Here is a 27138-nt window from a genome sequence, read left to right on the forward strand (position 1 = left end):
CTGCATTAGTGCTGTTGGGGGCTGCATTTACGTTATAGTAGCGTGGTACTAGCGCTAAAGTAGGGACGCCATTAACGCTGAATTAGTGCTGCATTAACGCTACAGGAGCTCTGCATTATTGTGACATTACATTTCATTTTCGAGTGAAGTCGAGTGTCACTAAACACCCCACAAATCTGACAACTTGAAATATAATTCCTCCAGACTACTATTTATTATTAAATTAATATACAGATAACAGATATAATACACGCAATATGCACAAATTCCATCAGCCATTTCTATAGACCACTGCCTAAACGCTTGGAAAAACGCTTCGTCGAAATTTGAATAGCACGCTGGATCGGTACAAAATTGCAAAGCAACGCAAGAACAATTAGAAATATGCAATATAAGAACCTGCATGCACGTATTTAAACGAAAATGAATAAATAAAGAAAGCTAAATTGTTGGGTATGACCACGCTGTAAAACCCTTCTGCCAGCAGGACATTTGTTTACGCCACGTGTTCTCACGATAAACGTAAACGTTGGATGGGTTTCAAAACCGAATGGAAACGCTTTCGGTGCATTTTGCGCATACGCAACCTCTCCTTATCAAATAACGTATTTTCCCTTCGGAAAAGGGGGGAATCCCTTTTGTTGCAAAACTGTCACTTAATGCATTGTAGCGCTGTGAAAAATCGATATTTCCGAACGGGATGGAGCAATGAAAATAACACTACACTGTCATACCTGGGCATAGCGCGTTTGCAAACAGCTTTAACAGCAGGCACGAGAACGGAGTGATACATTCGGTGGAACGTTTGAAACGAAAATCAACGACGTGCATAATGCTAAAGTCAGAGTTTCAGCACCAATTCTGGGTGACAAAGAAAGCGGTACAAAGGAAATTAGGTGCGGCAATGACTGCGTATACGCTAATCGTAATCTCGCGAAAATCGTCCGATTCCGACAAACAAGCGGTTGAGTAATAATGCTTGTGTTTGTTTCCTATTTGTAGGCAGCAAGGAAGATGAAAACATAGTGGCATCTGATGGGGAGTTGGATTCGAAGATAGAACTTTTCCGTTCGGTGGCAGAAAGTTGCAGCAAACTGTACCGCATAATCGATCAGTATCAGGAACGGGTATGCATACTGGCACAGGAGGAGAACTCGCTGGGGAAATTTTTGCGCGAAGTAAGCAAAGAAAGTCCCACCACCGGCAAGATGATGTCCACCACCGGGAAAGCGATTTCATACTGCGGCCAGCAACGTATTGCCATTCGGGTGCCACTGTTGCGGCTGCACCACGACGTACACACGTTCAAGGGGCGAGCCATTGCGGACACACACCATACGATACAGCTGATGGAAAAGGAACGCACCGAGTATCGGGCGGCACTGAGCTGGATGAAGTCCGTCAGCATTCAGCTGGATCCCGACACGGGCCGAGGGTTGGAAAAGTTTCGCAAAGCGCAACGGCACGTTAAGTCGGCCAAAACCAAGTTCGACAAGTACACGCTGGACTGTTTGGAGAAGGTAAACTAACTCAACTGCCGTGTGGTGGAAAAGGCTAATTATTTAACTCGGTTTCCTTCGTCCCATCGGTTATAGATTGATCTTCTGGCAGCGGCAAGGTGCAATATGTTTTCGCATGCACTCGTTGGTTATCAGAATGCCATCCTGCAGTTTGCGAAGAAGACGGACGAAACCTACAGGAATACGCTCAAGAACTTAGCTAAAGATCCACACTATAGTTTCTCCGTACTGAAGGAATTGACGCAGGCAAACCCCAACGAGGAAGAGAAGGATGGTGCATCCGGGGAGCAACAGCTTGTTGAAACCCAACCCGACGCAGCACCGACCGATGACGATCAGATGCTGTTCTTTAAGGTAGTCCCAACACCGGTGCACGGGTGTTTGTAGCACGACACATCGATAAACTATCGATTTTTTTCCTTCCCTCCCCCTCGCAAACAGGACGATTACAAGGATGACGTGGGGACAAAGGTGACAGAACAGCAAACTATCGCTAAGCAAAACGTCCTAAAGGACGTCGCATTAGAAATCGATGCCCTTCTGTCGGGTGTTCCGGAACTGAGTGCGGAGGCTGGACCGACGACCAAATCGCACCAACTGCAGAACGACGCCGGATCGGATCTGCTCGGTCTTAGCTTGGATGATGAATTTTCCGACTTCATGTCGGCTCCGGCACCATTTTTGCCTTCGACGCTGCTGACGAACTGCATCCTTACCGACGAGGGTGGGTTTGATTTTGCCGCCAGCTTGTCCGAGTGTGTTGACCCGATGCAGCAAGAGCTTCAACAGCACGAGCCCGAACGGATCGGCACGAACGGTGGTAAATCGTCCGAAAAAGCGACCGACATCTTTAGCAGCTTGTTACAATCGTTTTCCAAGCAAGGGCCCTCCACTGGAACCACAGGAAGCAATGCCGATTCTGGTTCAGCTGCAATGAAGCAAGGCAAGTTGAACAACAGCAGCAGCAGCAGCAAATCAATGGGTAAAGATCTTAGCGGATGGTATCAACTATTTGCCGAACTGGATCCACTCTCCAATCCGGACGCAATACCGTCGAAAACGGATGCACCCAACAATAGTATGGCTGCTTGAGTGCTCGCTCAGAATAGTTCTGGGTCCGGAATGCTTCATTTAATTGTCCTTTTTTTTATTTCTTCAATTCCTTCCTTTCTGTGTCTGGTTTTTTTTTGTTGGATTTTTCGTGTTTGCTTACTGTCGTCGATATATCTTTCAGAGGAGTACCCTCATCCGTTGTTCGTTGCATCGTACCATTTGATTATCGCTGTACCTTTATCCGAGGGTGAATAAAACAAAGTGTCTACTTACAAACAACCTGGCGAAACTTTCTCTATGTGGTATTTTCGTGACATTCATGCTTCGTTTTATGTTCTTTTATCCGTTTTATTGTGGGTGTCTTCTCTTCTATCCAGTTTTTTTTATTTGTTTTTGCGTATCTCCTCTCCTTCCTTAGCTCAGCGCCCACATGGCTCCCTTTTGCTACCAACAATCGTGATGTTTGTATCAAAAAAGGCATGTGTTTCCTTCTGCTTCTACAAACAACAAAACAAAACAACGATCACATTCATTCCATACCACCAGCACAAAGGGAGAGAGAGACTGTTGCTTCCATGTGCGGTACACACTGGGTGGCTTAGTTTTGTGGGAAAAGTAAAATGTGAAACACATACTCGATCGATACACGTTGAACGGTACCGTGCCTATGCTGCTCTGTTCTCGATCCATTTTACACCTATCTGCCGGGGTGGAAAAGGAAGTTTAAAATTGCTCCGAATGAATTGATCTGATTTTTGCTACAGAAATGCTATACCGCTCACACCGGATCATTCCCTCCGCGTCATTTGTAGTAGAACAGGCCTGATCAAATTCACTGGTTCTGATTATAGTGTGTATTGTTTGTTTTTTTTTTAATTTTTGAAAACCGTTTCCTAAATAAATTAATAAAATTAGAGTAAACTTAACAAGCGCTCGGCGACACCGCATTGTACTCCTCTAGCGGATTAGTGGTTTGGAAACAAAAACATCATTTCCACGGATAGTTACAGAACCGTTTGGCATACAGGACCTATCCTTCCATTCACATTGCATAAAGTCTGTTTGCCCACAAATGGGTAGAGCGTGGCGAATCTCGCGGATATTTACAAACTTCTGTGGCGTAGAGCATTTTACATTTGAAAGTTCGTCACTACCTGTTTGATTTGTCTTCGATCTGTTTGCTTAGCATTGAAATATCTTTTTCTGGTAAATAAGGTGTGCTTTTTGTATGTGAGTATGTGTTTCCTGACCATCTACAAATGTACTAGCAAACTAGTGGTGAAGTTGTTTTTTCAACACATGTAGAACAAATATTAACATACATCGTATCCGTAGCATCACGAGAGGTTAAAACCTTATGCAAAATCTGTTCATGAATGAAAACATTACAATAACCTTTCATTTTGGGACATTATCGCTAGGCGAGTTCATGGTACAAAGCGCGAAAGGCATTAGTGGGGCATATCTGGTCAAGGAAACACAACCCATCGTGGACACGATCGTTACGCGCACAAAGAAATCAGAAGGATGGACGAAAAGGAAGGAGAACATAATAGTAACAAAACGATAACAACAAATAGCTTTCAATGGTCTTCTGAGTAGTCAAACCTTAAAATTTCATCCCGAATGCTGTGGAAACGAAGAGAAAAACAAAACCATAATTAGGGTTACCGAAATTTCAAATATCTCTAGCCTAATGTGCTATACTTACTCCTCATAGAACTGCGAGTGTTGCGGTGTCATGTGTAGTAGCTGTTCGAGATTTTCGAGAAAACCCCACTGTCGCAGTATATGCTGCCGGCCGCTCTTATCTAACAGATTTCGCACGACAAACACGGCACCCATCTGTAGTTTATTGTCGTTGGCGACCTACGCGTGAAACTGTGTTAGTGTACTGTGCACTGTGGAAACGCTAGCCGTGGCGTTGGCTTACCAAAAAATCCCTGATCTTCTTGACAATCTTTTCATCCTGCAGTACATAATCTTCATCCTGTGCGCCCGCCGTTATGTTACCTATGATTATTATAGCTTGTTCCTTCACTTCCGGTGGGTGTGGGTCGTCTAGCACGAGACTCACCTGGTTGGCGAGAGTGTTTAGTTTAAAAGAAAAGAACAAAAACAGATGAAAATGAAGGTCTCGTTAGGTAAAGAGAACGTGTAGTTCAATTTCACTTACCGCCCTCAAAACTTCACTCGAATGTTCCGACATGATCGTTTCGATATGGAGAGTATTGCTCAGCAAATTGCGCAACAGTCCGAGCGTTTTCATAATGACACGCTCATCCCGATCGCCCAGCAATTGAAATATCCTATCCGTTCCTAGTGTGTTGATTATTTTTGTTTTCACATGCTGTTCGGCCTGCAATCAGTAAACAATATGAGTGCTCATTCTTCAGCTCGGCTATTTGGCGCAGGCTTTTCAGCGCACTACATACCTGGAAGGCCATGTTCATCAATGCCCAACTTCCGTTCAGCCTGAGCGCTGGGTCGGGATGTTTGGTAAGCTCGCAAAGCATCTCGACGGCACCGGATTCGAGCATTGGTTCCTTGGCAGGTGAGAATTCTAGCAGCAAATTACAAATCGTCGACGTGACAACGGTTTGCAACTCAAGCGACGGATCGCCGGACAACAAATCCATCAGCGGGCGCCACACCGAATGATCCTGTGAACGAGAAAGTGTTGTCAGCATCTGTGCACCCAAAAAAAACTAGCCACAGTTCGCTTATCATACCTGAAAAGTGGTTCTAAGTAGTTGCACCGAGCGAGAAAGTGAATGAAGACATCGTACCGCCGATAGTCGAACCTGCAAGAAATACATCGCGTGTTAGCAACAAGCAATTTGTTCCAATACCATCGCGTTAAATACTCACCTCCGGACATCCATCCTTCAATCCACTTAGCACCTCCTCCATTAAACCGTCCATCTCTATAATGCGCTTTCTAATTTCTTCATCATTGGCCGCGAGAGAAGCAAAACAGCGGAAAGCGCCCTGTCTCGACAAGACCGACGGGCATTTGACCAGATTCGCTAGCGACACGATCAAGTGATTGCTGATCGCGGCCAACCGCTGCAACTCGGAGTCGATTTCGGCCAGATAGGCGAGCGTTTCCGCGGCCGTCGCACGCGTATCCTCCTCAAACTCGTCCGAACAGAGCCGGGCCAGGCAGGGTAACGTTTTGTAAACGATTCGATAGTCCTCGGCCGGTAATGAACCGGCACGATGCAAATACGTTAGACAACGGCTAGCGGACAGCTGCACCTGGACGTCACGCGTTCGGGAGAGCAGCGCGGTCAAAATGTCCAGAATCGATCGATCGGCGTGGTACGTCGCGTGAACGATGTTCGACACCGACTTGTTAGTGAAGCACATCGCTGCCAAACATTTCAGTGCAGGTACTTGCAGCGTCGTGTTGTCGCAGATCATGAGACGCGCTAGAAACGGTATCACATCCGCCTGGCATAGGTTCTTCTGTTGATGCGAGGAGTGGCAGAGAGGAACGAAAATGTTTACCACATACATCTGACACGCAAAGCTGCTTCTGGGTGATGCAATTTCTACGAACAGAGAGCATACATTAGAAACGATTCAGTAAGACGTTGGCCTAGCCAAGTGCTTAAATACTTACGAATCAAACGTTTGATGTTGTTGATATCCGAATGAATTAAATCCAACGGTGCAAAAGGATACTGCACGATCGTTTGCAGTGCTCCCAGACATGTTTCCATCAGCCGTTCGTTCGTGTTGGGATCGAAGATGATCGTTATCAGCACGTCGACCGTGTTGAAGCGCATCAGGGAGTGGACCTGCGATTCGGTACCCTTGGCAAGCGAACCGAGCACGATGCCGGCATCGATACGCAGCTGCAGCGGCTTCCCGCCGTTGCACAGTAACGCGATCAAACGCGGCACAATTCCCTGCGATATGATTGATCCTTTCTTTTTGTTCGAACCGATGACGGCATTCTTGAGGCAGACGATCGCTTCCTGACACTTGCAGTTTTCCTCCGAGTATAGCTCGTCAATGTAGGAGCGGGAATTTTCCACATCCTGTTTGTGGATACGGTTGATGGAAAGTAAATGGGACATGTTAGCTTCAGGTCCGGATGGATGTTTCTCGACAAATCTCTCGCACAAAAATGCACCAATACTAAAGAGAAAGCAACAACATTGGTTGCGTTTGTTTATAGGGGGGACCAATTGCGCTGAGGTTGAGGTTATAAAAAAATATCCATCGCAGTGCACTATGTTTTTGTCATTTCCCCGTCCCCCGCCGTTACCCACACGAGTGTACACCAACACCTTTCAAACAAGATCTATCAAACATTTCAACCCCAAGCCCGGCTTCGTAATTACTAAAAAGGATCCACAAAATGACCATTTGTTCACTGGGATGCAATATTCGCAACATGTACCCGACCGCGAACCATTTTCAAAGCAGCCGAACCACATATTACGCACCAAACACACCGGAACCGCGGAATTTGGGACTTACCATGAAGCAAGTGAACGGTTCCATTCTGTAGATTGGGCTTATTTCGTGAACTGCAAAACCGTTCCGTGAACCGATCCCGGGAGCTTACGGCGAACAGAAGCCGAACAGAGCGAAAGGGTTGCGGCTACTTTTGCAAATTATTTTATTGCGGGTTTACAAGGGAAAAGAAATCCAAAACACACGCAGTTTGATTTTTCACATTTCTCGTTTGACAGCCGACACAGCACTCACAAACGGGAGGCTCGATCACTTTTGGCTAGCGCTGAGAAATGGGCCACCATCTTGGATTGTAAATTGACAACCACCGAAGCTTCCAGGAAATGAGATCCAATTTTTGAAAAAAATCCCACGCAGGACTTTCGAACATTTATTTGATCAATTGTGTTGATAATGATAATGTAATTTATGTTATTGCTACATACTGTCAAGAATAACCACTCCTCAATTTTATTCTCAAATCGTTCGAGATTCGTGTTGGGTCGAAACCCGATTTGGGTAAATATAATCTAATTTGAAACAAATCTAAAGTGTTCTAAACACTGATGCCCTTTGTGGAGTTTTGTGAAATGGGACTAGGGATTAACTGACCAACTGTCACAACATTCCATACGATCCGACCGGAATAATTCTACACAAATCATCATTCCACGTCATTTTCAGCGATAATTTTGTTCCAAAATCACCCAGTTTCAACACAAATATCAACATTCCTAGCATTTTCTGAGCTCTACAGCGTATCGCACTGAAAATGAATAGAAACAACGAAGTGTCGGAACTGATCGATGTGGAAAATGCGTTCTACATCGGCAACTACCAGACGTGCATAAACGAGTGTAACAAATTATCGGTACGAGTATATATGCGTGCCCTTCCCAGACGGGCTCCATTGCAAGCTTACCACATTAACAACCATCCTTTCACACCCATTTGCAGAAACCATCGCTCGAGAAGGATATCTTCATGTACCGCTCCTATATAGCACAGCACAAGTATCGAGTGGTGTTGGACGAAATCAAGGCGACAAACGATACGCCGCTCCTTGCCTTGCGCTATCTGGCCGAATACATGTCCAATAGTGGACGGAAGGAAGCGATCGTGTCGATGTTCGATGAAAAGTTCCAAGGAGATATCAACGAGCTGCATGTCGTGTGGATCATCGTTGGCGCTATCATTTACTGCAACGAGGAAACGTACGAAACGGCTATGAAGTAAGCGTGCAAGGTGCCCTTTTGTCAAATGTGATTCTTACTATTGTGTTTCTTCCCACCAAATGAAGGGTGCTGGTAGGAAATTTCAACCTCGAATGTCTTTCCCTGCACATGCACTGTTTGCTGAAAATGGCTCGAGTAGATCTGGCGAAACAGGTTGCCACAACGATGCAGGAAAAGGATGATGATGCCACACTGACGCAGCTGTCTCAAGCATGGCTTAACATTCAAATCGTTAGTATAGCAGTGGCGCTCCTGTACTCCGCACACGGAATGCTCATCCCGATCCATTTTGAATTTTCCAGGGTGGAGAGAAGCTTCAGGATGCATTCTTCATCTTTCAAGATCTATGCGACAAGTTTTCGCCCACGCTGCTGCTGCTAAACGGTCAAGCCGTGTGCTACATCGGACAGCAAAAGTATGACGATGCGGAACAGGTACTGCGCGAATGCTTAAATCGTGATCCCAACAACTACGATACGTTGATCAACCTGCTGGCACTGTCTCAGCAGCGGGACAAAAACAGCAGCCAGTTCAGTCGCTACCTGGCCCAAATACTGGACGACCATAAGGGCAGCAGCTTGGTGTCGGCATACAACAAAAGACAGGCCGAGTTTGATCGGCTGGTGCTACAATTTGGTCCTTCCAATACCAAAGCGATCGATGAAATAGTCGCTTAAAGTAAACATCTTTTATGTGTAACACGTATAAATTTAAAATGTATTCCAACCATCTGTACTGCCTACTAGTAGTTGGTTTTGACCACTTTATTTTGAGTAACATAGCAATCTGACTAGACTTCTCCTTCGAGAAACGGCAACATTAGGACGTTATTTTTAGCATCTCTTCTCTTTGCTGCTGTAACCTGTTAAGCTAAAACGAGAGAAACAAAAGCCTTTTTGAGTCACGCGAACTGACGAAACCAACCACACAATCACGGTCAGAATTGGTTACCTTTTCCTGGTGACGTTTCTGCACACTTTCGTTGGCCGATTTTTTATATCCTTCATTACCGATAGTCGTCAGCAGCTTCTCTATTTCTGCATCTACTTTTGCTAGCATCTTTTTGGTTCCTCCACTAGCCGCTTTTTCTAGGCCCACTGTCGCATCCATCGATTCAGCCACAATTCCAACAATACAATTATGGCTTGGCGCACATTTCACAACGAATAGTACTTTGCTGAATGCACGTTCGTCTGCATGTAGAATGATCCCATTGCAGTGGGTCAGCTGCTGCACCGTGTCCTGTTGGGTTTGCAACAAATCGGCAAGATCCCGCGCCTTAGCGTGTATGTGCACGATCGGATTATGCTTCCGTACGATCGGTGGATTGTGTTCATTTTTCGATTGCCTAATCTGTTGACATATGTGCAGCATACCGACAATGCTTTCCTCTAGCTGCGGATCTATCCAACTGGTGGCGCCAGCCCAGTCGTCCCCCAACGTGCTCGATGGAGATAAATGCTTCAAAAGCTCTTGTGCCAGGTACGGAGTGAATGGTTCCAATTGAAGCAGACCCACTGTGAGACAGTACCTTAACACGGCACAATGTAACGCTGCAACATTAGAAGCACCATCCGGTTTCGTGTTGATCTTTGTCGCTTCCTGAAAAATACATATTTGATGATTGCGTTGCAAATAGACAAGAAGACGTGTGCGTGCAGTGTACTCACCAGATATACATCACACAAGTTGCTGTAGAAAAACGTTTTTAACGCAGCAGTTGCCAAATGAAAATTATAGCCTTCAAACGCTTCTCGACACTGTTGAACCGTATTTCCCAGCCGGCTTAATATCCAACGATCCATCACCGTTAGCCGATTCGCTTCTTTTCGCAAATCCAAATCGTTCGAAACATCAAAACGTTCCGTACATCCGAGCGTGTATCGTGTTGCTTGCCAAATTTTGTTAAAAAATAGCTTGTTTGTGTGCGCTTCCTGCACGTTAAAGTGTATAAAGTGATTCTTTACATTCGAAGAACACAGCGTAAAGCGCAACGCATCGATGCCACATTCCGGTATACCCTTGGGAAACATTTTGCGCTGCCCGGCTATTGATTTCGATAGTTCGTGCTTCGATAAAATGCCTTGCCGGTGTGATGCTTCCGCTTCTGCTTGTAGTTTATCCAGCGAGATACCATGTATGACATGGTCCGGCTTTATCACATTTCCCAAACTTTTGGACATTTTCCTACCAAACTCATCGCAAATGATGCCATGTAAAAGAATGTTTCCGAAGGGCAGCTTTCCTGTTAGTTCCTGGCCAAGCATCACCATACGTGCAACCCAAAAAAATAGTATATCATGTCCAGTTTCCATCAGCTGTAGGGGATAAAACTCGGTGGAAAGTTCTCCGGGCCATCCCGTAGTCGAAAATGGCAACAAAGCCGAGGAAAACCATGTATCCAGTACATCGTGGTCCTGCTCGATCGATATTGCATCCTGCGGGATATTTGGTAGCATCGTAGCACATTTTTCCCGAGCTTCCTCTATAGAACGGGCCGCTATCCACAGTTCCTTTGTATTTTCGTGGCGAATAACATACGCCGGTATACGGTGGCCCCACCAGAGCTGCCTCGATATACACCAATCGTGACAATTTTCCAACCAACGGAACCACTCTCTTTCGAACGTTTTGGGAACGATCACGAGATTGTTATCTTGTACTGCCGCTATCGCACGTTGTGCCATTTCTCGGCATCTTATGAACCACTGTGGTCGCAGTAGAAGCTCCACAACATCTTTGGATCGTGAACATAGTGGTAAAATCATCGTGTGTGACCTTACACCACGCACTAACGAAAGCTTCGTCAGATAGTCCATCAATCTTTCACGTGCTTCGTAACGAGGCAAACCTGTGAATGGTCCGAAATTATGCTGCACAATTCCTCGCTCATCGATGACCTCGACCGTTGCCAGATGATGGCGGCGTGCCATCTCGAAGTCAAACCGATCGTGCGCGGGTGTTATCTTGACCGCTCCCGTCCCAAACGAACGATCGACCGCTCTGTCGAAGATGAGCGGAATTTCCTCCTTCCTAACGGGATGCCATAGTAGGGTGACTTTGTTTCGCAGATGCGAATACCGTCCATCGTCCGGGTGGACGGCAACAGCAACATCGCCGAGAAACGTTTCCGGGCGTGTGGTCGAAACAACGATCTCTTCCGTCGATCCTTGCACCTTGTATGCTATGTCCACCATTCGGCCGAAAGTAATGTTTCTATTGTATCCCGGTACGGATACTTCCGTAGGACCTTCAATTTCTACATTCTCTACCTCCACATCCGAAATGGCTGACTCCAACGTACAGGACCAGTTTACTACTGAGCGATCGCGGTATATGAGGCCCTTGTCGAACAGCTGCACAAACGCTTCCTTCACCGCTACCGACTGATGTGGATCCATTGTAAAATACTCCTTACTCCAATCCATCGAACAACCGAGTTTCTTCAGTGCCACCCGGATACTTTCTTCCTTTTCACCTTTCCAGCGCATTACTTCCTGCAGGAACTTTTCTCGTCCGAGATTATGTCGGGTCAGGTTTCGTTCTTTGAACAGTCGTTTCTCCACGACCACTTGTGTCGCAATGCCAGCGTGATCCATGCCAGGAATCCAAGTCGCTCGTCCTCCGGACAGTCGTGCCTGCCTTACCAAAGCATCCTGTATGGCGCATGTAAGCGCGTGCCCTAAATGAAGATCTCCGGTCACATTTGGTGGGGGTAGAAGCAGATTGAAAGGCATTTCCAATTTCTGACTATACTCAGCCGGTAACTGAGGCACAGTTCCGGAATTGCAATGTCGTTCCACCTGCGATGGTTGATAGGCGGAGGCAATATCTGTTGATTGCGAATGGTTAAAAATCAAATCCCATAGATTTGTTCACTATTTGCTATTTTTCATTTTCTCACCACGTGGAGATCCATATCCTCGTACGATAAAACTTGTTGCTGTTCCACCTCCCGTCCAGCGTAAAGACACATTCCGGCGGAAGACACGGAGCATGTTTAGCCCCGCAATAGGTTATCTCATTAGCTACCGAAAAAGTTATAGGTGTCGGCGCGGAAAAGACCGGCCCGTTTCAAAACACCATCCGAGTGTTTATCTTTTTGACAACCACAGCATGCATGCCCGAATGGTGCAATGTAACAACATTTGGACTTTCAGCTTTTCTTTGGTTTGTTGGCAACAAGTGAAGTAATCTGCTTTCGTTTAAATCATCAAAAAATAATGAATTTTATTGGCAATTTTAAAAACAATCGAACATTATAGTTGGTCAACAGCATGAGCAATAGATGTGTTGATGAATTCCGTTAACTACTAACCTTGATACAAATGGTGAAACAAGTGCCTAGCTACCTTGGCCTAGAAATTGCATTCTGTTTTGACAGCGGACCTTTGTTGTTATTACGTGTAGTTTCTGCTCGGGAGGGTTGCACAAAATTTGCTGCAAAAACAGCAAATTACACAAAACATTCCAACATGAATTTAATCGAGGAAGAAAATGGCCAGAAAAAGGATCACATTAACGAAATCGTCCTGTCGGAAGACGTGCAGCGCGCCATCGAACAGGTGTTGCAAAGTTCCGACCCACTCGACCAACCGGACTTCAATCCGACCGATTACATCAACCAGCTGTTTCCAAACGAACAGTCACTCTCCAATATCGATGAGGTGATATCCAAGATGGAATGCGACATAAGCCTGATAGACGACAACATCCGTAGTGTGGTGCGCGGTCAGGTAAACACTGGCGAAAATGGGCGCGTTGCACTGAAGGAAGCGCAACAGTCCCTTACGCAGCTGTTTTCCCTTATAACTGACATCAAGAGCCGTGCGGAAAAGACCGAAGACATGGTAAAGGAAATAACGCGCGATATCAAGCAGCTCGATTCGGCCAAAAACAATCTCACCTACGCCATCACCACCCTGAACCATCTGCACATGCTGGTGGGTGGGGTTGAGAACTTGAAGCGACTCTCGGAACGCAGACAGTATGGAGAGGTGCTCAATCCGCTGCAGGCCATCATCGAAGTCAATCAACACTTTCAACAATACTCGGAGATATCGCAAATCCAAACGCTTTCCGCACAGGTGCAGCAAATTCAGTCCGAACTGGCCACGCAGATTACGGATGATTTTAAGAACTTCTTCTCGCCCACGAGCCACAGCAATGCGAATCGCATGACCCTAACGCAACTCAAGGATGCGTGTCAGGTTGCATCTGTGTTGGATAAACCGGTTAAAAAGAACATTCTCAAATGGTTTATTAGTAAGCTTTGCGTTAAAATTTTGGGTTGTTCGAATAGTTCATCCCCGTTGATCAATTTGTTCTTCTATCCCGTTTGTAGATCTTCAGCTCCAGGAGTACATGCAGCTGTTCCACGAAAATCAAGACATAGCTTGGCTGGATAAGATTGACAAGCGGTACGCCTGGGTGAAGCGACATTTGCTAGATTTTGAGGAAAAGTTTGGAACCGTTTTCCCTACCGATTGGGAAGTGTCGGAACGCATCACGGTACAGTTTTGCACGAATACGCGGGAAGAGCTGTCTAAAATTATTGCCCGTCGGAAGACGGAAATCGACGTGAAACTGTTGTTGTTTGCCATACAAAAAACAGCTAACTTTGAACAGCTCCTCGATAAACGATTTAACGGAACGACGCTCGTAGAAGCTACTAGCGAGGAAGTGCGACAGGAGCGCGGCTCGTTTAACAATTTAATCGGTAGCTGCTTTAAACCATATCTGGATATATACACGGATAGCATCGATCGGGAATTGACTGCACTCATCGATCAATTTGCCCAGCAGAATCAACAGATGGTCGTACCGAAGGAAATTAATCCCGGAATCATACCGAAGCAAGTACCCTGTGGACACACACACTCACAGACTCACACACATTGGGAAGATAAATAACAAATTTGCATTTGCTTTATTTGCAGCTGTGCAGATTTGTTCGTATTTTATAAGAAGTGCATGGTGCAATGTATGCAGCTAAGCAACGAAAAGCCCATGTACGATTTGGTGCTGCTTTTTAAAAGGTACCTTCGGGAGTATGCAATCAAAGTGCTGGAGGCTCGTATACCTAAACCACAGCCCCCGAACACAACCACTTCGTCGATCAGTTCTAGCATGTCGCTGCTAACGAAAGACTTTCAAAACTTATCGACCGCAGCTGGGCAGGTGATTCACAATTTCTTGAAGGAAGGCGAAACGCCAAGGTACTATGCTACTATCAAACTATCTTTACAATAATTAACCAACAACACATTTTTTTTTAGATTTTCTTCGGAAGATATGCGGAAGATTTGTTATATTCTGGCTACCGCCGAATATTGCCTCGAAACGGTGCAACAGCTGGAAGACAAGCTGAAGGAGAAAATCGACAAACAGTACATCTCGAAGGTAGACCTTTCGGACGAGAAAGATGTGTATCATCGAATAATTTCCAACTGCATCCAACTGTTAGTGCATGATCTGGATGCAGCCTGCGAGCAGTCGTTGCTGCTGATGACAAAGATCGCCTGGCACAGTATCAGCAATGTGGGCGATCAGAGTGGCTTCGTTAACCAGATCATAACGAATCTCAAACAAACGGTACCCGTGATTCGCGACAATTTAGCCAACAGTCGCAAGTATTACACACAGTTTTGCCACAAGTTCGTAAACTCATTCATTCCAAAGTACATCAACACGCTGTACCGGCTCCGTCCGACCTCTTCTGGGTCGTCGTCCGCCTCAGGGTCGGCGGCACTGGTTGCGAGTGCTTCCAGTTCCAATCTCGCGGAAGGTGGTAATAGTACGACGTCAGGCGGTAACATTCTAGGCTGTGAGCAGCTTCTGCTCGATACGCACAGTCTGAAGACGGTGCTGATGGACCTGCCCTCGATCGGATCGCAGGTTCAACGAAAACCACCCGCCAGCTACACCAAGGTAGTGGTGAAAGGTATGGCAAAGGCGGAAATGATCATTAAAGTCGTAATGCAACCCGTCCATCCGGCTTCACTCTACATCGAACAATACCTAAAGTTGATGCCAGAAAGTAGCGTGGTCGAGTTCCACAAGATACTGGAGATGAAGAATGTTCGCAAGATTGAACAACAGCAGCTGGTAGAAGCATATAAACGAGCATGCCCTCAGCTGCAGCAGCAACAAACTCCGACGACTTCCTCTTCTTCTGGGACCCACCACGCCGAGAGTGGAAACGTTTCTCAGCCAAGCGAAACAACATCGGGTGGAAATTCAACCCAATCGCAGCAAATAGCGGCTGCTGCGGCCGCTATCAGTGGCGCCGGTTCCAGTATTATGGCCTTGGGAGACTCCCTCATGGATAAGGGAAGAATTAAGAAGATAGAGAATTTAATCAAAAATCGGCTACCCAACTAGTGCCGGGTATAGATCGTCAAAACGGGAAAACCATAAGCTTAGCGGGTTCGATCTTAATAAAATAATCCATTATATATTCCAGCGGATATTTGCGCAATTCCTCTTCTATTAAGTTTACTTCAGCAACATGTAAACAAATTCTTCATAGTTAATTCTACCGTCTCCATCGATGTCGGCCTCAGCAAGCAAATCTTGCAATTCCTTCGGGGTTAGGCGTTCTCCAAAGTTTTGCATCACATCTGAAAGCTCCTCAACGGACAGGAATCCATCGCCATTTTTGTCAAACACTTTGAAGGCCGAGTAAAGCTCTTTCTCATCCACCGGTTCACGCGATTTTCTTTTCATCAAAGCCACAAACTCTTCCCACTCAATGCGTCCATTGCCATCGGAATCGACTTCGTAAATCATTTGCTCGAGTTCGGCCATTGTTGGGTTCAGTCCTAGGACTCGCATTAGATCACCGAGCTCGGTCGTCGAGATCGAACCACTGCCATCACGATCAAACAATTCGAACATTTCACGAAACTGTTGTTCCTGCATTTCGGAAAGTTCTGACTCGGTCATCATAGTCAAAATTTGGATAATTAGAGAGAATTTTTCAATTTGTTTATATCAAACGAACTGCAGTGTACGAAAACCGGAAAACTATACTGCCAATAGAGCAGCTTGGGCAGAAGAAATAGCCTACCTTAATCGTTTCTTTGGAGTAATGTATTGTAATGTATTTAATATATTTTGAAGGAAAAAAAATGATATTTCATATAATTTATCCTACTACCCAATCGAAGTTGGTACTAAATAGTCCAATACAATATTGGCTATGGCGAGGTATGATAAGTTGCACTTGGCCATGTCATTAGAATGACACCGGCCAACCTAGTCCAGCGTAAGTCCTTTTAGGTTGTCTACATGAAAAGATAAGGCATGGTAGGCTATGGCCACAAATGGAGATGGAATGAGAGCGTTAAACGGTCCAAAAGAAAACCCAGGATATTGAATTGGCAATCAAAGACGCTTAACCGCGAGTGGTTTAAAGGACTCCTGCAAGGAACAAGCCTGGAACAAGAAGCACTTCAGCAGCACCAGATAGGTTAGCAAACATTTACACTAGGCTTGCGTGCAATATATGTAGATACAAAATTTGTTGGTTCAATTATTCTAGCAACAGTTCGATGAACATAATCCAGTTCCGCCTTCCTTTTAATTTATCCTTTTTATACAAGAATTAGAAAAATTTTTAGAAATCAATAATTATGCACGTGTCCGGAATGGCACACAAATCCCGCCCATTGTACGCTGGCTTCGTTAAAAGCCAAGCGCTTAACCATGTACTATGAACTTACGGGGAACGGTGTAAATCGGTGACAGCTAAAAACATCAACATAAAAAAAACATCATACACACAGAACGGGCTAGAGCGTGGTGAACTCGTCTCTCGTACCAATTTTAGAGATGGTAAGCCCTTTGCTCTGATTTTTGTGCCCGTCCCACAACGGGTAGGTTGCCAGAAAAACAAATCATACAGCAACATACGCACCTGGAACTTGGACAGCATCGATGTGTACGTCACCTGAAGGGAAGTGAGCGGTTGTCCCAGCAACCCCTTCTTGCGAATCCCACAGCCTGCTGCCAGAGTGTTACGGAGCCAACCAACCAGCTACGCCAGGGTTACCGTTTCTCGTCCGGCTGCCCAGTGTTTAGTGTTGCTGAAATAGTGAGCATTGGATGGTGCGTGCATATCCCCTACGTTCGTAAGAAATATGTGGTGCGTTGCGGAAAGGGTTTAAAAGTCGATAATGTGATAGCCGTCGTCTCCGCCGTCTGCTGCTATTGTTAGTGGTGTTACATTGCCGATTTCTTCACTACGGCGATCGCCTCGCTCTCGGTTTCTCAACAAAAAAGAGTGGGGCGAGTGGGTGGTAGGGCGAATTTGATGCTCCCCACAACTTTCGTGCTTTTCTTTATGCTCTCTTTTTCGTCCTTGCAAAAACCCAGCATCCCCATCATCATCATCATCCCCGTCGGCTCTGTGGGTGTGTGTAAAGATCCGAGCGTACTGACCTATGCTCCGAATGTCAAGTTTTGTTTAGAGAGAGAGCGATGTTTCATCTCTGTTTCGCAACATGGTGTGTGGCGTATATGTGGTCCGTCGTGAAAGAACCCGAAACATAACGTATGCTTGGGTAATCGGTGCTCCGGTCTGTGAAGTCCCCAGTTAACCTTTGGCATGATACAGTCGGGGTAGTAGTGAGCAAGGTATCGTCAACCGCAAGTGTTAACATTTTTTGCTGTTGCTGGTACTACCGGAGCTTTTGAACATCTTTCCTTCATTTGTGGTGATAGTGACATGTACGGCATATAGAAGACTCGTACTGAACATGAACAAAGGAGTCCGTTGAAGATCCCAGTTACTGCATATAGTGATGGTTGCATAGCAATCTGGGCATACTATCAGTGAATTGGGTGAAAGAGAAATCCTAGCAGACTTTGTGTTTGTAATTTGGAAAAATTTGGAGAATATCAAAATTACGTTTTCCAATTTGTAGGATGTTTTTGTAAATTGCACGGATCCACTAAAATTTTCCATTAAACATTTTGTAGTACGGCAACTTTTACTTCGTGCTCCACTGTCCAACCATGCATGAGAACATAATTGAACGTATCTTAATTGAATTACTTATCGTGTTTATCTTGCCCCACCATTCCACTGTGTGAAGGAAGAGCATCGCACAGAACCCTCATTGCTTCGACTCCGAAGCATAAGGGATACACCTTTCTAAGCGTTGTACTTCTCTTAAATAAGCGTAACGAAGGTGTAAAGTACAGGCTTCGTTTTCTTCACCTTTTATAGATATATTTCCTTACTACCGCTTACCTATTGTTCTAGGATTGTGCTTTTTAATGTGTGTAGTAGTAGGGTTACCGAGGCATAGTGAAACAATCGCAATCAGTGGGCTCATTCTCACTGAGCATAATTAAACACGAGAGCAACTCCAACTACCACGACAGCACACATTCGTTCATTCATGCGTTCCGTTCTGCGTTGTGTTTCGTTACGGGGCAGCCTTGGTGTGTTCCTACGCCGCCGCGAGAATTGTTCTTTTGCTGCTCTTGCGTACGATTGCGCTTGTGTGTGCGTGACTACTATCAGCTGATGTTTCGCTCCGGTGAAGCTGCTTTTTCTAATTTCAGACAGAAGGCAGAACATAATATGACGGAACTTGGGTGTATTGTAATCAAGCTTAGAGCTTTTAACGTGTGGTGGCTTAATATTTTAATATTTTTATTTGTTGTTTTATTCTACTTCCAGAAAATCGTCTTGCGCCGTCATTAAACAAGCGCCCAAAGCGCTCGTAGGAACTGTATCGCAAAAAGTCAACGGGGTTCGCTACGCGGCATAACGAGAGAGAAAACCATTCAAATCCATGGACGATTAATAATCCATAAGCTGATGCCCTTTTACACAAACAGCGAAATTTAAACGCAATTGCGGTACACGCACGAGCAGCAAACAGAATAAGAACCTCATTTCCACAAAGGAAGAAGCATCTTTGCATAACCGTAATATTCCAGGGGGCTTGAGAAAAAAACACTACGTTTAACAATGAATCGCGACTGTCACGCTGTTGAGGGAGGTCTATCCAAACTGAAGGGACAGACATGGAAATTTTTCATAGACCGGACCGCAAATGGGTCACCCACGTTTGGTGGTAGGTATATCAATGAGCTTTCCCACAGGGTTTGTCATACTCAAGTGTAACTTACCCATTTTTACGCACCCAACATCATAGCCGACTACGATGATGAAGGAATGTTTGAGCTGAATAGTGAACAACAAAAACATGTTAAAACGTACGGCGGAGTTTCTGGACAAAACAACTTGGCAGCGTACGCCGGCACGAAACAGGTCGCTTCATCAGAATCGTCGACCGACCCAACGCTGATACCTAACCGCTCACGGGGGAGTGTGATGCGCCTTGATAAAGCCGACATGGGCCTGTACGGTATCTGCCCCGAGACGGACCCGTTCTATGCGGTGATCTGTGATATCTGTAATAGTGTGGTGAAACCGCAGGGATTGCAAAAGCACATGACGAACAGACACCATTCGTTGATCAATAACACGGCCAAACTGAACGCCAATGGGAACAACAGTGCCAGCACGACCATGGCCACCATCGGTGGAAACAGCAAGGGCAGCAATAGCTCACTATCGGAGCAGCAACACCTAAGCAACAGCTATGCATCGACAGAAAAGACTGAAGGCATGATACGCAGCGGTACAAACAGTGAAATTTCTTCGGTTGCCCGCTCGGATGGCAAAACGATATCGAGTTCCTATGGTACACAGAATGACGATGTACCACTGCTAGAACCGGCCGTCATCACAGTTCCACCGGTAAAGATACGCTCTTCGGGTAGTGGAAAAGTTAAGAGTAAAACCGCAAAGAATATTTCCGCACACGCCGCAGGAAATACTTCATCGTCCTCTTCTTCCTCCAAATCATCTTCCGGGTATGGCAGCAACAATAGTACGCTTTCGTCATCGTTTTCGAAAGCATCGATATCGACATCGACTCATACCGTGGCAGAAAACAATGGTGCAGGTGCTGCGGCCGAGTTTGGACGTGAATTCCCTGCTGGTGGTGCGATCGGTAGCAGCGGAGTACCTTTAGTCCTGATGAGCAACTGTTCAGGCGTGCTGGAGAAAAAAGCAACCTTTGCTATCGGCAATTCGAACGCGCCCGGTGACGCTTCGTCCAGCTCCGGTGCGAATCAGTCTGTGAAATCGTCTTCGAAACGTGGCTCGAAGCAAGCTTCCTCTTCCTCATCCAGTTCCTCACCATCGTCCTCATCGTCGTCTTCATCCTCATCGTCGTCATCGTCCTCTTCGTCCTCGTCATCATCTAGCAGTAGCAGCAGTAGCAGTAGTAGCAGCAGCAGCAGCAGTTCTGGCAACATAGCGCAACAGTTGAAATTGTCATCGGACCGGAAGAGTGACTCGCGCGCACGAGAATTCGATCCTGATCGACACTGCGGGGTGGTAACACCTGACGGCAAACGGCACTGCACTCGTCCCATTACCTGTAAATCACACTCACTTTCGCAGCGTCGAGCTGTGCCGGGTAGAAGTAAAACGTTGGACAAACTAATAGCGGAAATGCGCGGACATGGTCTGGCCACTGGTGTTTCTTCTTCGACACAGAAGGATGATACAGGACCTTCACCAGCCTTTTTGGATGTTATGGAATCGAGTAGTAGCTCCTCTACCGGATTCGACGTTAGTGGACGGAACACTGTTTCGGGAGAGAACACTATCCGATCTTCCACATCGCAAACGGGGAGCATTGGGCATGATGCTGCAATAGGTCGCGGGCACGGTACGGCAGGTGAAAGCAGTAAAAGCTCGCATCACTCATCCAAGTTACCATCAAGCGAGCGTTCGAAGCACAAAACTTCCTCCCGATCGCACAGCTCAGCCAGCGGTTCGGCAAGTCATGCACAGTCAAAGTCATCTAACGCTCATCATAGACAGGGGTCGATCAAGCATGGACAATCGCGTGACACGCCAGCACAGCAACCAACAACGCTTTCAACTGGATTAACGCAACAAGCGCTAGGACCACAGCAAATGATTTCTGCCGATATGCTTGGATCACAATTTGCTAGTGAAGAATCGATCGGGACAAATACAGTGCTCCCGGACCACACTGCGATCGTTATGGACCCAAATACGAATCTCTTGAAGTTGTCTGTTTCTGGGCAGTTGCATTCCGGAGGCACCGTTGATGGTAACGATGGTTCACAGCAGTACGGAACGACCAATCTAATGCAAACTGACGGGTTAACGGTAACCCTTCCATTATCTGTGATATCCTCAATGAATCTGGCCGGCACAAACTTGGTCAACATGACGCATGGCACACCGGCAGGAGGCGACGTTGGTGCGACCGTTGCAGGACAAATCGTTTCTAATGCGGTTCCCAATGGGCCAAACGCCATGCTGCCGCCCGGAGTCGTTGATTGTGGAAGTACCGAGCAAACCGCGTTCATTCCTGCCGAACTAATCGATCAGCTGCCGCTTGTGGCACCGAATGGGAATGAGTTGCATGATCCCAGTGCTGCCTATCGGTTGGCCACACATGCGGCTACGGCGCCGGGTCAGGCTTCGAATGGGCTTACCGATCTGACCATACCATCGTACAATGATCAGATTAATTACACCTTGCAAACATTTGCCCAAAATCTCGCCCAATCGGCCGACGCTGTACAGCAGCAGCAGCACATTCAACAGCGGCAACACCTGTCCGGTGTTCAGCCACAGGCGACGGGTCAGGTCGATTTGGTGGACAGTATCGATGATATAGTGCCGACCATAAATCTTCTCCCAACGGCTACCAACCCTCTGGTCATACCGCAGCTGCAGGGTGACCTGGCCGATTCTATCATACTAACGCCAAATCAGTTGTCTAGCCTTTCCTTGGTCGAGCAACACTTTATCGACAACATTTCGGGTCTGAAATCAGTATCCGAGATAGATCCGCTTACCGTGAACGGTCCAGTTGACATATCGAAGTTGATGCTGCTAAAGAAGGTGGATGAAGAATTCCTTAAGGAAAGACAGCTGCAGCAAATGCAGCAACAACAGGCCTTTTCCCACACAGTAGGCCCGCTTGATGAGGCTCGTGGCGTTAAAATGTGGTACAGTTCGTTACCAAAGCCGCTACACGTGAATAATTTCCAATTGCGCCGTCTAGCCGGAGGATATGTGATGAACCGCAAGCTGCTAAATATTCGACGCAATCTTCTACACGAAACCGCTGGTCTGGACGGGAAACGGTTAGCGTCGCCCGGCGGCACCACGGCAAGTTCGCTGCTCTCATCCGGTACACCTCATTCGCCGCTAGGTGCAAGTGGTACAAGAACCGGCACACTAATCGGTGGTCGTACTGGGAGCGATATCCTGCTTGCTTCGTTGGCATCCCCGACCGGTGCCGGTAAAGGGAAGATAAACGATCCGGTAAACAGCATGAACGGTGGTGCCGGTGGTTTGGGAAGCCCTACCGGAAGTAGTGGTGGCAGCAATGCGGCCATCAATCGAAACAGTTCCTCCCATCGGGGTCAGCGGCGATTAATTCTAGCGCCCCAGCAGCACCAGGGGCGGTCGGAAAAGTTGTCCTGCCTGCTCAGTAATGCCTATTTCAAGGGTCTCATCTCTTCGATGCAGCAAACGAAAGAAATACACCACCAGAACAGTGCTACAGTTAAGAGTGTGGATGATACTGCCGATGCTGCTAGCATATTAACTGCTAAGCGCGCAATACATTCGATGAAACGAAGTGCATCATCGCTCACAACACTATCGAACAAACGGATGAAGATCATCAACAATCTACATAGTTCGACCGCGCCACCGTCGGTTCTGCTGCAGGGAAGTGGCGGTGGTAGCGGTGGAAAAAATAAGTCGAAAGTATTATAATCACTACTACTCGTGCTGATCCTTACGATGACCACAGGCTTGTCAGCCGGATGGTCCCTGTTGCGGGACATTCATACTGAGCCCGAGCAGAGATTGCCAAAACGGAAGAAACGAGTTGATTAGAACCTTGTTCTAAAGCGTGTGTCTAAAATGCAGAGGCGCAATTGTATATATTTCTAAACCCAAAGAGGGACAGTTTGCTTCAAAGGCGACACAAGACATTAGTTAATTGTGCAGGAGCTATTTTATTATTATTCTCACCTCAACGCTTTCGCCCATCTGAGTAACCAATGGACACATACACGTACACGAGCTCCCCGGGAGGAAGGATAAACGCTTTCTGATGCATTATCGATACTACATGTTTTAGCATCAAGTGTATGCCGAGCGCGAACAATATTATCCCAGTATTGGCTTTGGCAAACAATTATTCTTTAAAAAAAAATAATTGAAACCAGTAAAAACAATTCTGCCCCCTTCCCTTCCAGCACGTGTTATGCTCCATACACCAGGTGGTACGTACGTGTGTGTGTGTTTGCGTGTTGTGTGAGTGTGCGTATTGTGTGTAGTTTGATGGAAAATATGACTGTAACTAGCGTGAGACGAATATTGTTCTTCTTTCCTGGTGTGTTTGCTGGCACGTAGGCAACCAGAATGCCTATCCCAGCAAGCCCCGGATCATCACTAGACTACTATGATTATTCACGGAGTACGAATTTGTCCTGCAAAGCCTTGTGTTTTGACCGATATACAGGCGCTTTCTCCTTACTGGAGAAATAAGTTTCAAGGGAGTGTGATAGTTAGTTCGTTAGGCTCGTAGTTCACTTTAACGTATTTTAGGCTATAATGCAAGACTATATATATAAGATTATAAGTAACAATTTAAAACAAAACTAGTTATCAACAACAAAAAAACACAGAATCTAGACTTACACAAGGATAAACAAAAAAAACATAGACTGGAAACACTGTTCTTTTGGCATTGGTTGAGAAAATTCTGTTTTGCGTGATGGTCCAAACGAAACTGCAATCGTGTTGAGAGGCGCCGTTTGTTTGCTAGAACATTAGACAGTAACTTCAACACTAGAACTACACAGCGCTTCCTATATTGGTCGTTACTTTTTCAATAATTTCGAAAAGCTGGATTATGTTCTATTATCTTTTGAAGTTCGTGCGATATAATAGAAATGTAAAAATCAACTATGGTCGAATGGTTGAAAACCACAAAATCGGTTTGATTAAAAGGAAGCGTACGAGTCATAATGTCTTAGGCTCGGTATTCGTAGTGTTAGCCCTCAGTATGTTTCACACAGTTTTTATCTCTTTACGGCTGCAGTACAGATTGCGAACACTACTCGCAAAGCGGGACATACGCACCGTAAAATGTATAGTTCTGAAAACACAGTGTTGCGTTTGATTTGTGAGTTCTTGGAATACATCACCACTGAACGACATACAAGCGGTGGATCGCTTTCGTCACTATTGTGATGTCGCTGGACGGCACAGTGTGTTTATCACGGAACCGTGCAATTGAGACACAAAATTTGGGCAACAATTTGTAATGAACGTCTGAAGAAAAGTACTACAATTTCCTTACAGGTTACACATTTTGGTTACCGTTGTGTACGAACCATTTATCAAAAGACTTCAATGATGGTGAGGGCACAAACCCAAACGAACAGAAAAATAACAAAACACACTAGCGAATCAGTAATGCAGTTGCTATCTGCATGTTTGCAACTGTCTGGTTTGACCCGTTAGCTTAACGAGCTTTGCAGTCACAGAGAGTCAGCCAGTAGATATTGAGATGGTATGCATGCCAATGTATGGAACGATTTGTATAGATTCAAAAAAGAAGCCTTATTAAGCGCTTTTTCAGTACTATGTAAAAGAACAGAGCAATTTTTGAGCCACAAAGGAAGGGTACATATACTAGAAATTGGAATAGAACAGCTATGCTACAAACCAAGATCGGAAAGCTATTACGTTACAGGATGCGTTTACCATGTACTTCACTGATTACCTAGCTACAAGTAAATGTTATTGGTGAAACCAGCTCACAATGGTTAAGAAGAAGCCACCAGAGCGAGGAAAACTCTACATGTTTTATGGAAAAGTTCAACTTCAAAGTGCGTTTCAATATCTCAACTTCAATGCTATTAATAAACGGTGGTTCACTATAAACTTTACGTCCGTTGCTAAACCTAAAGGCTTATTGTTTATTAGATACACACATACACATAAAGAGAACCCCGCCTTTCTTTAATGACGTCGATATTGCTTTTTGAATTTATCGAAATGATAATCATCCGTCGCCTTTTTCGGAACACGATCATCACCGCGCTGATCGCGCTGATGTTCCTCTTGGTATCGTCGCTTCGTCGGGGCAGGATTCTCGATCCGATAACGGTTGTGCTGCATAAAGTTGACTGCCATATTCGACGGGACAAAGTGGGACGGGAGATCTTTCTTCCTTTGCTGCTCCTGCATATACTTCAGTTTGGCTTCTTCTGTTGCTTCGATGTTCTTAATTTTTGCCTCAATGCCTAAATCAATCTCGGGGATACCGCTGAGCATTTGATTGGACAACATTTCTTCCGAACGCTGGGACGACGTTTGGCTGAGATGTGCCGGGAGTGAAAGTAGAGCTGCCTCTTCCGGGCTCAGATACTTGGTGGAAGATTCGCCCTCCATCTGATTGTCCTGTTCTTGCGCTATACCTTTTCGTTTGCCGAGTTCCTCTTCAATGTATCTAAAGTTGTTAAGAAAAGTAAGTAAAGAAGACATTCACCTTCACCTTCAAAAGACCGATCGTTTTAACATACTTCATCATTTCCTCGTCCTCGTCGCGTTTATTTGTTTCCGCCGAAAACTGTGTACCTATCCCTGTATCGTATGGATCTTCGACTGCGGCTTTCAGCTTTCCTGCCTTTAATGCTTGCATATTTACCATGCCGCCTGTTTTAATATTGAACGGATCTTTCTGCAATTAGAAAAGTTTTCATGACACTCGTATTGAGATAATACAACGAATGACAATTATATTTCGGGCTTGAGTTCGCCTTGAGCGATTGGAATATGGTTGATTTACCGACGTAAACCTTTCCCTTGGTATATACCCATAAGTATGGTGCGATTAAATCAAGGGAACTATTAGCCGGCCGGTCAAAATTACGATATATCGATAGCCGCCAATTTGAGAATATGATACAAAATTCATCTGTGGCCAAACGATATATGACTTGTTGCTCCTTCTTGCAGGAATCAACAGTCGTTTCGCCTACAAAAATAACAAGGTTCCTTGCATCATAAATCCTACACCAATTAGTACTTTCGGGGGGAATGCAGTGCCTCTTCGAAGATCTTTTTGGGATTTACAATGCCCCAAAAGTTTGTGTTTTGTCTATTAACGATATCACACATCGTGGAATGCAATGCCGCACATACGTACCACTGTAACCTCTTCTTCGACGGATATTTTTTTACCAGCCGCCAAGCTGAGAACGTTTACACCATTGCGCCTATTACGTAGCCTCTGCCGTTCTTTGGTTTCCTCTAGTTTGGTTCTGAAAGAACAGAAAATGTACAGAGTCTGTGAGTATGTGCTTTTGTTATAATCGTATCAAGACTCGTACAAATGCTCAGCTTCCCTATCTTGTTCCTGTCCATCGTCGTCTTCACTATCGGAAGGTTTCCGTTGCCGGAGTTGTTTCTTGCCTTTCTTCTTGAATTCCACTTTCACTTGGACTTCTTCGCTTTCAGACATCTCTCTCAACTCCTTCAATATTTAAAAGCAATCTACAGGCAATGTAAAATCGTAAAAATCTCTGGCTTAACTACAATGTAAACAAAACGCGTTTTTTTCTCGCTGTTCTTCCAAAACAAAACAATCCTTCGCTTTGACAATTGCGACCAAGATTCACACACATTGCGCCAGAGTAGTGGGTATTCTATTGTCAAATTACTATTCCAGTACCAACCCGTACCCTGTCTATCA

The 27138-nt window shown here is 45.5% G+C and overlaps 8 protein-coding genes across 10 annotated transcripts; 4 read left to right on the plus strand and 4 right to left on the minus strand.

Moving 5' to 3' along the window:
- Positions 1 to 792: 792 nt before the first annotated feature.
- Positions 793 to 2691, plus strand: LOC128300372 (islet cell autoantigen 1). Its single transcript, XM_053036400.1, has 4 exons — positions 793 to 896; positions 1003 to 1520; positions 1596 to 1874; positions 1962 to 2691. The coding sequence occupies exons 1-4, from the start codon at positions 833 to 835 to the stop codon at positions 2610 to 2612; spliced, it is 1512 nt and encodes a 503-aa protein (XP_052892360.1). The 5' UTR covers positions 793 to 832; the 3' UTR covers positions 2613 to 2691.
- Positions 2169 to 7259, minus strand: LOC128300371 (armadillo repeat-containing protein 8-like). Its single transcript, XM_053036399.1, has 9 exons — positions 7068 to 7259; positions 6202 to 6622; positions 5445 to 6130; positions 5306 to 5377; positions 5009 to 5236; positions 4750 to 4932; positions 4507 to 4650; positions 4285 to 4442; positions 2169 to 4202 (listed from the first exon to the last, which is right to left on the minus strand). The coding sequence occupies exons 1-9, from the start codon at positions 7089 to 7091 to the stop codon at positions 4157 to 4159; spliced, it is 1962 nt and encodes a 653-aa protein (XP_052892359.1). The 5' UTR covers positions 7092 to 7259; the 3' UTR covers positions 2169 to 4156.
- A 474-nt stretch (positions 7260 to 7733) lies between these two features.
- Positions 7734 to 9193, plus strand: LOC128301832 (coatomer subunit epsilon). Its single transcript, XM_053038470.1, has 4 exons — positions 7734 to 7914; positions 8001 to 8275; positions 8344 to 8509; positions 8581 to 9193. The coding sequence occupies exons 1-4, from the start codon at positions 7816 to 7818 to the stop codon at positions 8953 to 8955; spliced, it is 915 nt and encodes a 304-aa protein (XP_052894430.1). The 5' UTR covers positions 7734 to 7815; the 3' UTR covers positions 8956 to 9193.
- Positions 9004 to 12276, minus strand: LOC128301831 (valine--tRNA ligase). Its single transcript, XM_053038468.1, has 4 exons — positions 12183 to 12276; positions 9949 to 12110; positions 9230 to 9880; positions 9004 to 9148 (listed from the first exon to the last, which is right to left on the minus strand). Exons 1-4 carry the CDS (start codon positions 12274 to 12276, stop codon positions 9098 to 9100), a joined length of 2958 nt encoding a protein of 985 aa, XP_052894428.1. The 3' UTR covers positions 9004 to 9097.
- Positions 12277 to 12712: 436 nt separating this feature from the next.
- On the plus strand, positions 12713 to 15747 carry LOC128301875 (vacuolar protein sorting-associated protein 53 homolog). Of its 2 annotated transcripts, XM_053038537.1 has the most exons (5): positions 12713 to 13543; positions 13623 to 14133; positions 14218 to 14496; positions 14557 to 14984; positions 15066 to 15747. In XM_053038537.1, the coding sequence occupies exons 1-5, from the start codon at positions 12754 to 12756 to the stop codon at positions 15659 to 15661; spliced, it is 2604 nt and encodes an 867-aa protein (XP_052894497.1). In that variant the 5' UTR covers positions 12713 to 12753; the 3' UTR covers positions 15662 to 15747. The 2 variants fall into 2 exon arrangements, with proteins under 2 accessions (XP_052894497.1, XP_052894496.1); XM_053038536.1 differs by having other exon boundaries at positions 14557 to 15747.
- Positions 15748 to 15775: 28 nt separating this feature from the next.
- Positions 15776 to 16228, minus strand: LOC128301876 (calmodulin-beta-like). Its single transcript, XM_053038538.1, has one exon. The coding sequence runs from the start codon at positions 16226 to 16228 to the stop codon at positions 15776 to 15778; it is 453 nt and encodes a 150-aa protein (XP_052894498.1).
- Positions 16229 to 19065: 2837 nt separating this feature from the next.
- On the plus strand, positions 19066 to 25381 carry LOC128301282 (serine-rich adhesin for platelets-like). The gene is made up of 2 exons (XM_053037679.1): positions 19066 to 19371; positions 19453 to 25381. Exons 1-2 carry the CDS (start codon positions 19266 to 19268, stop codon positions 23139 to 23141), a joined length of 3795 nt encoding a protein of 1264 aa, XP_052893639.1. The 5' UTR covers positions 19066 to 19265; the 3' UTR covers positions 23142 to 25381.
- Positions 25335 to 27001, minus strand: LOC128301284 (splicing factor C9orf78). Of its 2 annotated transcripts, none has more exons than XM_053037682.1 (4): positions 26796 to 27001; positions 26593 to 26699; positions 25967 to 26124; positions 25335 to 25893 (listed from the first exon to the last, which is right to left on the minus strand). In XM_053037682.1, exons 1-4 carry the CDS (start codon positions 26905 to 26907, stop codon positions 25404 to 25406), a joined length of 867 nt encoding a protein of 288 aa, XP_052893642.1. In that variant the 5' UTR covers positions 26908 to 27001; the 3' UTR covers positions 25335 to 25403. The 2 variants fall into 2 exon arrangements, with proteins under 2 accessions (XP_052893642.1, XP_052893641.1); XM_053037681.1 differs by having other exon boundaries at positions 26593 to 26707; positions 26777 to 27001.
- Between the last annotated feature and the right edge of the window lie 137 nt (positions 27002 to 27138).

Source organism: Anopheles moucheti, chromosome 3 (assembly GCF_943734755.1).
Source record: "Anopheles moucheti chromosome 3, idAnoMoucSN_F20_07, whole genome shotgun sequence".
Lineage (NCBI taxonomy): Eukaryota > Metazoa > Arthropoda > Insecta > Diptera > Culicidae > Anopheles > Anopheles moucheti.